The sequence below is a fragment of the Cervus elaphus genome, chromosome 19 (assembly GCF_910594005.1).
Source record: "Cervus elaphus chromosome 19, mCerEla1.1, whole genome shotgun sequence".
NCBI lineage: Eukaryota > Metazoa > Chordata > Mammalia > Artiodactyla > Cervidae > Cervus > Cervus elaphus.
The window spans coordinates 9,181,417-9,195,916 of NC_057833.1; the positions used below are offsets into that span (position 1 = coordinate 9,181,417).

Genomic DNA, 14,500 nt, shown 5'->3' on the forward strand with positions numbered 1-14,500 from the left:
CTTGTCTTTTACAACTAAAAAGTGGGGAAGTTCAGGGATTCAAAACAAGTCTGATTTAAGAACTCTAAACATTTTCTCAGCTTATGCAGCGTCTTCTAATCCATATGCATACCATAGACCCTGGTAATGAATACAGCAATTAATAACTTCCCAGATGGTAGTTGAGCTTGTTTTTAAATTCCTATGGTCAAATAAGTTGGGCAAATGTTACAAAAAGATTAGTTGGAGAAAAAAAAACGGTGTGCCATTTATTATCAGCCTAGAACACTCAAAATTGTCATTCGTGAGAAATAAGCTCATTATTAATAAAAGATTACTTTTCTTGTCTTTGTGTGACTATTTTCTTAAATTAAAAATAAACTCTTTTCTTATTGTAAAAGCAAAGCATGTGCATCTAATACAAATTGGAAAATAGAGATAAGCAAATAAAACAAAATTAAACACTCTCATAATCCCTCTACCCGGATATAATTGCTGTAAAGACCTTTTAGACTTTCTCTGTTTTTATACAGATTTTCAAAAAATCATAATATACACTTTCTTTCACCTTTATAAACATCTGGTCAACAGCATTTCGTGTCAATACATTGGCATTTACTACATCATTTTTATGTCTGCTTATGAAGGTAAAATAATTTTGTTTGTTTTTAAAGCACATTTGTTTACTCAGAAGTCAGAAACCCACAGATTAGGAAACATCTGAAGAGCCCCAGGTGTGGCTTTGTGGAGAGGTTGAGTAATTCAAAACAAAGTGCAAAATATAAAAACAATTACAATCAGTTTGACAGTGGTGCGTCTGTTTCCTATGGCCCTCCTACCCATGAGTCTACCGCTGACTTCAAAGGAAAGCCCGCAGAGAGGAGGTCCAGAGGATAAGGTGCAAAACGAGAATCAAAACCCACGATAAGAGATTAAAGGAAGGTTGATCAAAGCCCCAGCATGAAAGTGCGAGCCCATGACTTGCCTTGGCCCATGGCCCCGAAATATTCATCAGAACAGAGCTTTCTTTGATGTGATTGGAAGCGCCTGTGCTCCGATGAGCTCTCTGGTCAAAGGGAAACTTTAAAAGTGGCACAGAAGGGGTTGGCAGAGGTGTGCTCGCTCGCTCTCTCTCTCCTGCACATAACCTCACAGATTGCTTGAATGCTGCTTCTTTGGTTTGTTGTCCAGATGTAAGTGGTTTCACTGGGTATCAAGTGAGGAATTCAACCTAAGATGGGAAGGATCGTCTTTTTCGTTGTGGGAGGTGAGGCTGTGTGAACGTGGACTGTATCCGCACTCATGAATGTGGGACTTCAGCCACTGCTCCTCCTTTTCATTCAGGGTGGATCAGTATGTGTTCGATGCCCTCCTAACGAGGAGTCTGTGGCTCTTTGTGGTGTTAGGATAGAAGCCATCTGTTTCCTCAGAGAATAGAAGAAAGTAGAAGTGCCTTCAAAATGGTGGTCGCCTTTACAACATTCAGCTTACATTTTTTTAAAGTATGTTGAAAGACAAGAGTTGCATAAAATCACTAAAAAAATGTGTGCTGAGAATGTCTTTAGGTAGTAGTCATTTCAGGTTCCAGTTTTCTGGCTTTTCACTTTACATAATAATCTTCTACTATTTAGGGTCTTTATTTTTATTTCCCCTGTCATCATATCTTCATTTCCTTAAAAGTTTAAGAGATTTTCATTTTCTCTCTACCTTTTTAGGATCCATTTCTTAATCTTTACCTGAGGTTTCAAGTTAGAGTTTTTACTGACAAGTCTTGATCGAGCACAATGTCAGGCTCTGAGAGAAAACTGGAAATTGTATCTCTACCTTTACAGGAACCACAATCCAGGTGAAGAGGCAATGGGTTTTCCAACAGAAAAATGAATGTCAGCCAGTATGGGCTTTGTAGAGACAGTCCTTCATGAAGAAAAATGATTTGAACTGGGCCGTGAATGAGCCTGAAATTTCTGAATGTGAAAAAATAAAAAAGGATATTTTGACAAGGGTTGAGGCAACATAGTCAAAGTTACAGAAATGGAGAACCGTAAGATGTTTCATAGCATAAAATGAATACATTCATTTAATTGGGGCAGATGGCTCATGTAAGAAAGTGGTGAGAGAAGCTTCTCTAGGTATATTAAGGTTAGAATGTGCTATGAATCTGGATTTTATTATGAATGTGAGAGGATTGGAATACTTTGTAGTGGAATATTGAATACTTTGGAGTGGAAATATTGAATACTTTGGAGTGGAAAACGGCATGCTGAAATGCTAGGATGGTGTGAATCCAGTTGACACACAGGATGGATGGCATGGGGAGTGGCCTGGGGCCATACTTTGGTGAAAAGGCATGAATAGACCCTTAGAGAGGAAGGACCGAGAAAGAGTGGGAACAGTGGGAACTGCAAGTATTGACTTCAGTCCATTGACTCTGGAGGCTTTGAAATGAGAACTGGTCTGAGCTGCGGGAACTGGGGAAGGAGACGTGTAGGAGGAACAAGTAAAGGGACTCATTGATGACTCAGTAATGTCATCACACAAACAACGCATTTTACTGAACATTCCAGGTGACAGGGGTACAAAGAGGTTGAGTTCATCAACAGAATGGTTAGGAAGACTCAGCAGGTATTCATATAAGAACTTCAAAACAGCTTAATCTAGAGCATTTAAGACTGAGTGAGACAGTGACCTCCCAGGAGTTCAGAGAAAGAAATTTTCCCTATGGTTTGGAAGAGATGGGACAGAAGGTGAACCTTGAATAGTGGGTTTAGAATTTGGAAGGAATGGGAGGAGAAGTTAAAAGGGTCAAGTTTCTACTCAGCCATAAAAAAGGAACGAAATTGTGCCATTTGCAGAGACGTGGGTAAACTCTGAGTATGTCATACAGTGGGAAGTAAGTCAGAAGGACGAAAAAAAAATCGTATATTAACACATGTATGTGGAATCTAGGAAAATGGTACAGATGGCCCTATTTGCAAAGCAGAAATAAAGACACAAACGTATGGATACCAAGGTGAGGGAAGAGAAGGTGGGATGAACTGGGAGACTGGGATTGACATGTATATGCTACTATGTATAAAATAAATAACTGACAGGAACCTACTCTATGGCCCAGGGAACTCTACCCGCGGCTCTGTGGTGACAAAGGGGGAATATATATTTATGTGCAGCTGATTCACTCTGCTGTGCAGGGAAACTAACACAACAGTGCAAAGGAACTGTACCCCAATAAAACTGTTATTTAAAAGCGGGGAGTGAGGAGGAGAGAAACAAAGATGCAGGGTAGAGAAGCACAGGAGTTTGTGGTCCATGCGGCAAAACCCACCTGGCTGAAGTACAGTGTTTTTGTGAAAACCCAGAGAGGAGAAACGAGAGAAGGTAGAGACTTTTGATTAGCCAAGTTAAAGAGTTCGTAATTTAACCTGGGCAGTGTCAAGCCACTGACATTTTTGAGCAAGGGAGTAGCTAGAGCAAAAGGGTCTTTGGGGAAGTTTAACCTGTGAAAGATGTGCAACATGTGTATAGAAGTAGAGAGATAATACTATGAATAGCAAGAGGAGTAGTTGGGTGACATCTAGTCAAAAGGGATGAAGATGTAAACTAGGTTGACATTGATTGTCTAGAGTATAGGAAAGAGGCAGAAGAGTTACTGATAGCCCAAGAGAGAGCATGAAATACAGAATTCTACTCAAGATTTCAAACCTGGGAGGCTGTGATAACAATTGTACTGCATGCCAAAGTACAAACATCCAGAGAAGACTGGTTTGGAGGCAATACAAAGAATGCTCAAACTACCGCACAGTTGTACTCATCTCACATGCTAGTAAAGTAATGCTTAAAATTCTCCGAGCCAGGCTTCAGCAACACGTGAACTGTGAACTTCCAGCTGTTCAAGCTGGTTTTAGAAAAGGCAGAGGAACCAGAGATCAAATTGCCAACATCTGCTGGATCATCAAAAAAGCAAGAGAGTTCCAGAAAACCATCTATTTCTGCTTTATGGACTATGCCAAAGCCTTTGACTGTGTGGACCACAATAAACTGTGGAAAATTCTGAAAGAGATGGGAATACCAGACCACCTGACCTGCCTCTTGAGAAACCTGTACGTAGGTCAGGAAGCAACAGTTAGAACTGGACATGGAACAACAGACTGGTTCCAAATAGGAAAAGGAGTACATCAAGGCTGTATATTGTCACCCTGCTTATTTAACTTATATGCAGAGTACATCATGAGAAATGCTGGGCTGGAGGAAGCACGAGCTCGAATCCAGTTTGCCGGGAGAAATATCAGTAACCTCAGATATGCAGATGACACCACCCTTATGGCAGAAAGTGAAGAGGAACTAAAGAGCGTCTTGATGAAAGTGAAAGAGGAGAGTGAAAAAGTTGGCTTAAAGCTCAACATTCAGAAAACTAAGATCATGGCATCTGGTCCCATCACTTAATGGCAAATAGATGGGGAAACAGTGGAAACAGTGGCAGGCTTTATTTTTGGGGGCTCCAAAATCACTGCAGATGGTGATTGCAGCCATGAAATTAAAAGACGCTTACTCCTTGGAAGGAAAGTTATGGCCAACTTAGGCAGCAAATTAAAAGCAGAGACATTACTTTGCCAACAAAGGTCCATGTAGTCAAGGCTATGGCTTTTCCAGTGGTCATGTACGGATGTGAGAGTTGGACTGTGGAGAAAGCTGAGCACCAAAGAATTGATGTTTTTGAACTGTGGTGTTGGAGAAGACTCTTGAGAGTCCCTTGGACTGCAAGGAAATCCAAACAGTCCATCCTAAAGGAGATCATTCCTGGGTGTTCTTTGGAAGGATTGATGATGAAGCTGAAACTCCAGTACTTTGGCCACCTCATGTGAAGTGTTGACTCATTGGAAAAGACCCTGATGCTGGGAGGGATTGTAGGCAGGAGGAGAAGGGGATGACAGAGGATTAGATGGCTGGATGGCATCACCAACTTGATGGACATGAGTTAGGGTAAACTCCGGGAGTTGGTGATGGACAGGGAGGCCTGGCGTGCTGAGATTCATGGGGTTGCAAAGAGTCGGACATGACTGAGTGACTGAACTGAACTGAACAGAGGGTTTAGTCTTAAAGAGATGGAGACTAAGATGACAGCCAGGCAAATGTGTCCAGAAGTGGTCAGAAGTGGGGGCTCGAGGCTCAGCTGGCAGATAGATTTACCATTCCAAGCTGGAAAATCCACACAGCTCAGCAGTTCTTTAAAAGTGTTTAATTAATTAATTTATTCAAAAGGCAAAGGATTTTCAAAAGCTCACTTGAGAACTTATACTCTCTTGATGCAGATGAATTCTCAATTGCTCTTTTGTTTTCCCTGCAGAACAGTTCAACTTGTATGAGAAAGAATGTGGGGAGGGCAGTGGTAGGGTTTTCTCACTATTCCAGATGTAGAAATTGTGAGCATAGCAGTCCTGTAGATAATATAATATTTTTCTCTTTGTACATCTTCTCTTTATGTCCCTTTCTATTAACTGAGACACCTAGTATAGTCGTGTTTTGCACATTGTAAATAACAACAATCAACATTGGTTGATTTGTTTTTTCATCATAATTATCAAAGATAAAATCATGGATGAAAGAAAAACTAACAAGCTTACAGCTAATTTTATAATGACAGACTCTACATACACAAATGCAAATTGGATATCCAGTATGAATTGCAGTTTTGTAAGTAGAGGCCAAGAGGTATTAACTGTAGCTTCAGATCTTTACTGAAACACTAAAATCTATTAACAATCCCACATGCCTTAGAGCCTCAGACATGTTCAAAGGTCACAGCACCTTGAAGAACAAAGTCAGCAGCCAAAGTTATCAGAGTGAAGGGTGACTCCAGGCCCAGGCCCAGAAACGGCTAAGGCAGGCCTGCATTCTTTCTTTCATCTGAGGTAGAAACTAGTGAGATGCTTGGTTATTTAAAGAAAGAGGTAAGATGCAGGATAGGAGGACCCAGACCTCTCAAGAATAAAACCAGCCATAATATTCATCATTCAAACTAAGTCCACAGTTCCACAAGTGAAAAGAAGAGCATCGGTTCAGTTGACTTGATCATAAAGAAGTAACGTGTCTCTTTTTTTCTCCCCGTCCAAACTACTTATGAAACAAACCCTTCACTTTATCTCATCCTTTCTCTGGTCTTTCAGCCGCTCGACTGATCCAGAACATGGATGCCTCTGTTGAGCCTTGTACAAACTTTTTCAAATATGCTTGCGGAGGCTGGTTGAAACGCAACGTCATTCCTGAGACCAGCTCTCGTTACAGTAACTTTGACATTTTAAGAGATGAATTAGAAGTCGTTTTGAAAGGTTAGTGAAGTTTAAGTCTATGTATCAAAGATTTCTGTCTTCATATATCCATTTTAAGGCCTTCCCAGGTGGCTCAGTGGTAGAGAATCTGTCTGCCAGTGAAGGAGATGTGGGTTCGAGCCCCTGGGTCAGGAAGATTCCCCTGAAGAAGGAAATGGCAACCCACTCCATTATCCTTGCCTGGGAAATCCCATGGACAGAAGAGCCTGGTGGGCCATAGTCTATGGGGTCACAAAAGAGTCAGATACAACTTAGCAACTAAATAACATCCATTTTCAAGATTTTACTTGGGAGTGTAAAAGCCATTACGGGGAATGTCACACAAAATTAAAAGTTGATAATCCCTCCAAGTTTTGTGGACCATTGCTGAGTCACTCTAAGGATGGAAGACACCAAAATGAAATATGTTGGCATTTCAGCATTCCTGCTTTCATTTGCATGTAACATGATAAATGTTTTATTATCCATGAAAGTGGCATCTTTATGCATTTTACAGGAGAAATTAAATGATTGCCACTAAACAGGACATGCATGTCTTTCTACCCTGGCCCTGTGTTGAAGTTGCTGTAAGATATTACCAAGATTTGCCTTCCCAGACTAGGTAAATCTGTTCTAATCCAGATATAATCAAGACATCCTCCCTGGGAAGTTGAGGAAGTTGTGTCTAGTCCTTTGTTATCCTACATTCTGTGTTCTCGTTTAGAAGTTACTTTGTAAAAATAAAAAAAATTTTTTTTTTACTATTTTTTAATATCCAAGCAAGTAGAACATTTCATTTGGAGCATGAACAGTATGATCACACAAAAATAATTACCCTCCAACCATCAAGAAGACTATCATATTAAATTCCAAATTCCAAAAACAAATTTGTTTTCTTTTTAATCTCAATATCAGAAAAAGTAACTTCTGTACGGCAGAGCAGTATGTATTACTGTTCACCAGAAACTAATAATCTAGTCAAAAAGACTTTCATTTAAGTTGGCTAATCAAAGTAACTCCTCCTTCTACACCAGGAATAATGATCTGATAAGGAGTTTGGTTTTTCCCATAGGGTTTTGGAATGGGAGAGGTATGAACACATGTAAGCTTTTTTTTTTTTTAACCAAACTTGCATGGAAAATGTTATTTAGAGCTGCACATGAGCGATTATACTGATGCATTTTACCAACACTCCATTTCAGATGTCCTTCAGGAACCCAAAACTGAAGATATAATAGCGGTGCAGAAAGCAAAAATGTTATATAGATCTTGTATAAATGAAAGTAAGTGCTCTTTATTTTATTTTATTTGGAGTATGCCAAAATATGCATAGACTTCATAATATATTTATATTCATTATTTTTAAAAGCTGCTATTGAGAGCCGAGGCGGAGAACCTCTACTCAGACTGTTGCCAGATATTTACGACTGGCCGGTGGCGCTGGACAACTGGGAGCAAAAATATGGTGAGACGGTCTTCCCTTTAAAAAAATTACGTCTGTGTAAAATCTGTTATTACTGTACTATAGTATCATATTAATGCATTAAGCATCTAATGATACTACTTCACCTTTCATTTCTTCAGGTTCTTCTTGGACAGCTGAGAAATCTATTGCACAACTGAATTCTAAATACGGAAAAAAAGTCATTATTAATTTTTTTGTTGGCACTGATGATAAAAACTCTACGAATCATATAATTCATGTAAGTTTGTATGGCCAGCAGCCAGAGTTATCTTTAAATTGTGATAAAACATTCACACGCATTGGTGTTATTGATATTTAGAAATAAGGCTTGTTCTTATTTGAATTGTAGGAACAAAGTGGTAATAAATTCAAGGACAGATACCTGGATTTCCAATTTTGAAACTGTTTTCTTGATGCTGTGTGTTAGACATTCAACTGTCCTTTCTGCTATCTTTGTTTAGATAGCTCTCCCTTTATAAAAATAAATGATAAGAAATTAAAGACTTCAGGTCTCTCCTGTTTAGAAAAGGGGCTTCCAGTGGTAAAGAATTCACCTGCCAATACAGGAGACTTGACTTTGATCCCTGGGGCAGGAAGATCCCCTGGAGGAGGGCATGGCAGCCCACTCCAGTATTCTTGGCTTGGAGAATCCCAGGGACAGAGGAGCCTGGTGGGCTACAGTCCATGGGGTCACAAAGAGTTGGACACAACTTAGTGACTAAACAACAACAATTTAGAAAAAGCACTTGATTTCTCTGTATGTTCATGAAAGGAGCATGGTCTAGTTTATATAAGTAATACAGGTTGGAAATCAGAAATTCCTAATTGACTCCAAAAAGATCATAAAAATGGGATTTTGAACATAATTTGGTGCTTGCTACATCTGTACTTTTTTTTCCCAGTTAAAGTAAGCAAAATGTCTTTCTTCTTAAAGGGCCTTATTTGATTTTTTTTTAGAGTATAAACTATTCATTTCGTTTAACCTAAGACATCTCCTAAGATGAGATAAGTACTTAATAAGTATGTTCAGAATGGAGTAAAACATTTACAGAGCTTTTCTTTAGTCTCCTGTAAAAGAAACTACCAAAAGTTACAGGTCACAGAAGCTTATGTATGGCACAGTTATATAAATTGTTATGGTCATTTTTATTAAAACCATGAAGACAATTGAACCTGACTCTTGTCTGCAGTGGACCCTTTCTGTCTTCCTAGAGTCTCTCCCTTGGCTGTGGAATGCCAGCATCCTGCTTGATCACCCTATGAGGGCTGCTAAGGAGGCTCAGAAGGTTGGAGAAGGAACAGGGCCCTCCTGTGGGGATGCCTTCTGGCTCTCTCCCCGCCAGTCTTCTGGGTTCTGTATCTTTACCCTGCTAGGATCGCCACTTCCGCCCACAAATGCTCTAGTTTACTTTACCCACTTACCGTGCAGCACGTAGGAGGGAATCTCACTGTTGGTCCTTTAATGGACCGGAACCTGGTGGTCCGGAGTCGACGATAAGAAAGTAAGAGAGAGAAAGAGGCTGACATCCCCTGGTTTAGGCAGAAAGCCAATAGAGCCCTGTTCTTAGGGGTCGCGCTGCTGCACGTAGGCACCGGGCGCCCTCTTGAGTGGGTGAAGGCACGGGGCGCCTTCTCCAGAGGGTCTTAGAAGCCCGGGCAAGAAAGTGAGTTCAGCGGGCCTCCGAGCTCCAAGGAATTAGCCAGAAATAGAGAAATAGAGAGAGGAAGACAGAAAGAAAGAAAGACACGGGGACCCAAGTTCTGATGGAGCAAAGGTGTCTTAATCAACATGGCGTGGGCATATATATTGTAGTTATTCTCAGCAAAGATAAAGATTAAAATTCCAGACTTACAAAACATAAGATGATCCCTATCAAAGAGAGAGTTGCAAACTATCACCTTTTACCGTTTGGCTCGTAAAAAGGAAGAGGGTACTTATCACCTTAATGAGAAATGCCTGGATTCCTCAGCCCTGGGAAAGGCATGCCTCTCCTCTTAATTCCTGAATATTCAGGAATTAATAAGGGCCAGAGGGTTCCTGACACCTACAAAGTTTCGAGGATGTCTAGGAGCTTTCGTGGGGGATCCAGGGTGGAGTGGATGTGCTGGAGCAGAGATGGGTTATCTCTTTCATACGCTCAGTTGGCAGCTGGGTCTGCTGACATCCTCAGCAGGGCAGCTCCGAAGAGAACCGAAGAGGAATCTCCTCTGTCCTCTTAGGGCGTGTGTGTGTGTGTAAGTTGCTCAGTCATGTCCGGCTCTTTGTCACCTCATGGACTATAGCCCACAAGGCTCCTCTTCCATAGGGATTCTCCAGGCAAAAATACTAACACATTCCCTTCTCCGTGGAATCTTCCCGACCCAGGGACTGAACCCCCATCTCCTGCATTGCAGGCAGATTCTTTACCAACTGAGCTACCGAGGAAGCCCCCTCTTAGGGTAGAGAGTCTCAAAAAAATCTCTGGCAAGATTTCTACTAGCTTAGAATTTCTTGAGTCACCATAGAGGTTTTCTACCTTTTATTTGTTTTTTGGTTTTTTGGGTTTTTTTTTTTCCATTACAGTTAAGGGTAGGAGCAGAAGAAAACATCCAGCAAGGGAGTATATTAGAAGCTCAGGGACCTGAAATGTCCTATAAAAGTATAAAACTCCCCAGTCCTAGATTCTAATGTGTATTTGTTCATCTCTCCCATTGTTATACATTCAACTCCTTCCCCATATGGTTTTTGTGGGTTTAAGATTTCATTGGTTTCTCTCAAATATCTGTAGTATGATCTTCCAGATTGTCTCACCTACCCATCAGTTTAACACTGAGAAGTATTGTGGAAACCACTTCTTAATTGTATATTCACTCAGTGTTAGCTTGTTATATAGAGCAAGAACACTAAGATCGTGCTTACACATAGGTAGGCATGCTTATAATTTGTCAAACTGTTCTATATCAACTGAATATTTTCTTCTTTGTACGTTTTTTATAGATTGACCAGCCTCAACTTGGCCTGCCTTCCAGAGACTACTATGAATGCACTGCAGCATATAAAGAGGTAAAAACAGAAACAAAAAACCAACAAAACTAAGCTACAGAATTTAAACTAAACCCTCTATCTTCTTCACTCAGGCAGATACTGAAAATCATACATAATAGTGAGCTTCCTTTGACTGACTGAGTATTCTCAACAGAACAAATGAAGAGCTTTTAAGAAACAAAGAAACTTGAAATTCCTTGTTTGTGTCTTGATTCTCAGTATTTAAGTCGTGTGGCCCATTTTTAAAAGTCAATTTTATTTACTTATTTATTTTTAACTTTTTATTTTATGTTGGAGTATAACCCATTAACAATGTTGTAATAGTTTCAGGTGAACAATAAAGGGGCTCAGCATACGAATGTTGTTCAGTCACTAAGCTCTGTCCTACCCTTTGTGAAAGCCCTGTCCTACGCTTTGTGACCCATGAACTGCAACATACCCGGCTTCCCTGCCCCTATCTCCCACAATTTGCTTAAACTCATGTCCATTGAGTCGATGATGCATTCCAACTTTCTCATCCTCTGTCACACCCTTCTCGTGTCCTCAATCTTTCCCAGCATCAGGGTCTTTTCTAATGAGTCAGCTCTTCACATCAGGTAGCCGGAGTATTAGAGCTTCAACTTCAGCATCAGTCCGTCCAAGGAATATTCAGGGTTGATTTTCCTCAGGATTGACTGGTTTGATCTTGCTGTCCAAGGGACTCCTAAGAGTCTTCTCTAGTACCACAGTTGAAAAACATCAATTCTTTGGTGCTTAGCTTTCTTTATGGTCCAACTCTCACATCTGTACATGACTACTGGAAAAACCACAACTTTGACTATACGAACCTTTGTTGGCAAAATAATGTCTCTGCTTTTTAATACTCTGTCTAGGTTTGTCATAACTTTTCTTCCAAGGAGCAAGCGTCTTTTAATTTCATGGCTGCTGTCACAGTGATTTTGGAGCCCAAGAAAATAAAATCTGTTGTGTTTCCACTTTTTTCCCTTCTGTTTCCCATGAAGTAATGGGACCAGATTCTATAATCTTCGGTTTTCTAATGTTGAGTTTTAAGCCAGTTTTTTTAACTCTCCTCTTTCACCATCATTAAGAGGCTCTTTAGTTCTTCACTTTCTGCCGTTAAAGTGGTGTCATCTGCATATCTGAGGGTGTTATCAACAACCATATCATGGTGTATCCATTCTCCCTGAAAAGCCAATTTTAAATGTCTTATTTTCTCTATAAATTTGAATGATTTAAAAAATGAGCAGGTGAATCATGGTCTAGGTCAGTGCCAGTGAAGACTGGGGAATGGTCCAGTAAGTACATACATTGGACTCAGCACCATTCTTCTAGAGCCTTCCTATTTGACTTTCAGAGGGCTATCCGCATGGGGCACTGGGTTCAGACAAACCTTTGTGGCCACCTTCTGACTCTGTCCATCACACCCCACAACACCGCTTCTTATTGTCTCACAGCCTTGCCTTGCTCAAGCTGGTGTGGGTGTGCACTTGCTTGTTGATATAAAGGAACCACAGAAGATAAACTTAGCAGTGTAATGTATTAAGTATTTGGGGAAGGTTTTGGTTCCATAAATGTTTTCTTTCCTAATTTGAGGCTCAGAAGTAAGTTTAGTTACCTTTGATTCTAATGGGTCAGAGGTGGTGTGACTGGAATTACTTCTTAATTAAAATATTAGCTCTTTATGTTCATACTGAGTGTGCATTTTGCTGCATTATTAAGTTCAAAAGCCATGGAATAAATTCACTATAAAGTATCTTTATGAGTGGCTACACAGCATTGAAATGAAGAAAAAGATAAATATAAAAGTCCACAATTAATGTCATAGACAATCAAATGGGTGTGGGATATTTGAGTTCTTGATAATGCAGGTATCGTGTGGGTTGCAGTTGTTGGCTTTACAAGCTGTCTAGCTGCTTCCTATTGCAGAGTTGAGGGTGACTGAAGAATTTTGGCTCATTATGCTACATTTTCATTGGTATTAACTGGAATGTTTGTCAAATTTAGGATTTTGTCCTAAAAACATACTAAATTTATCCAACCTTATAAAGATGTGTGAGGACTTCCCTGGTGACTCTGTGGCAAAAAATTTGCCTGCCAATCCAGGAGATGTCGGTTCAGTCCCTGGTCCAGGATGATCCTCTGGAGGAGGAAATGGCTGCCCACTCCAGTACTCTTGCCTGGGAAATCTGTGGACAGAGGAGCCTGGCGGGCTCCAGTCCATGGGGACTCAAAAGAGTCAGACATGACTTGGCAACTAAACAACAACAAAAAGGATGCGTATTTTTTGTATTTTAACATTCCTGATATCAAGGTATACCTGGCAGTCAGTGTATACACGTAATGTGATAAAGTTTCCTTTTGGCATTTTTTCTTTTGGAAAGGATCCTGTTGTTAAGGGGATGGTGTATTTGTGCATTTTGTATTCAATATTGTCTCATAATTAATAGAATGTCATAATCTAGGTTATAGGTTTGAGTCATAGAGAGGCATTTTGTTTAACCTGTGGCTAATTTTTAAAAATTTTTATATTAGTTGCCAAGATTTTATAAAAATTGAAGATTTTACTTGAGAATCCAGATCTCCTGATAAATTAGCAGAATTGGAAACCCTAGACCTACATCCCCATGTGGTTGTGGGACAGAGTTTTTTTATGGTTGTTCCTTCAGATAGGGCCTTTGTTCTCCAGACTTGGGCAGTCCTCATCGAGATAATTCATTGATTTTTATTGACTTTGTGGTTCCTCTAGACATTTGAGTTTGTAAATTAGTTGGGGTCCTAACTAAATTGTGGTAAAAAAGAGACTGAAAAATACAAGCAAGCAAGCAAGCAAGAAGCTCATTTCTGTCTCCGGAGAGGTAGGAAGCTGTCTTCAAGGGAATGGCCAGGAGCACTGTTTTTTTTGACCTATTGCTCTAATATCGACCTCCTCAAGTGTTTTATTTGTAGTCTGTTTGGTCAAAGTTGGTTCACCAGTGCCCTGTTCACATTTCAGTTCATAGGAAAAAGAAAAGAGGTAGTGATAGACAAGCAATTTCTTGTTACGTAAGTGACACAGAAGTTGTATACCTTTCATTGCTTAGTATATTGTCATGTGGACACAGCTAAGTATCAGTGAGGCTGAGAAATGTAGTATTAAACAAATGGCCATGTGTATGCCTTCTTAAAATTTGGTTAATGGGAACAAGGTTCTATTACTGAAAAGAAGAGGAGCTCAGACCAAAGATATTTACATTTGGCAGTCTCTACTCATTGCATCCACTGGTTGGGAAAATACTTATAGTCAAACAATGGAGTGGAAATTAAATCTGGAATTAGTAACGTGATTAGAGTTCATGAGTGAGAAATCCAAGGCCCAGAGATTGTCAGTCTTTGTCAGAACCCTCAGTCAAACAATAGTAGAACCAGAGATAGAACTTTAGTCCCTATCCTCTGTTCCTTCCACACATCATTCCAACTTGCTAAGAGTAGTATTTCATAGTAGTAGAGTTCTTTAAGTGAACAAATGATTTAGAAAACTCAGTAGCACTAGCACTTTCAGCTAGGAAGTTATTATTAGCTCAAATTAGGTGCCCTCCCATGATCTGGATAAGAGAAGCAACACCCAGCATGCTTCCATAACTATGGCTATAAGGTCACTGCACTCCTTCCTCCTAACCTCCGACCTCAGAATACGTCTCAGCTTAGTGCTCCAAGCTCCAAGCAACGTCCTTCCAGTTGCAAGGAGTCTGC

At 40.1% G+C, this 14,500-nt stretch overlaps 1 protein-coding gene across 5 annotated transcripts in view; it reads left to right on the forward strand.

Moving 5' to 3' along the window:
• The window catches only part of MME (membrane metalloendopeptidase), a 108,284-nt gene that overhangs the window by 32,797 nt on the left and 60,987 nt on the right, over positions 1-14,500 (forward strand). For all 5 annotated transcript variants that reach the window (XM_043874933.1, XM_043874935.1, XM_043874934.1 and 2 more), the window contains 5 exons: positions 6,141-6,302; positions 7,484-7,564; positions 7,651-7,746; positions 7,866-7,984; positions 10,724-10,789. In XM_043874933.1, the coding sequence (XP_043730868.1) occupies positions 6,141-6,302; positions 7,484-7,564; positions 7,651-7,746; positions 7,866-7,984; positions 10,724-10,789 (524 nt within the window). The remainder of the gene's footprint in view (positions 1-6,140; positions 6,303-7,483; positions 7,565-7,650; positions 7,747-7,865; positions 7,985-10,723; positions 10,790-14,500) is intronic.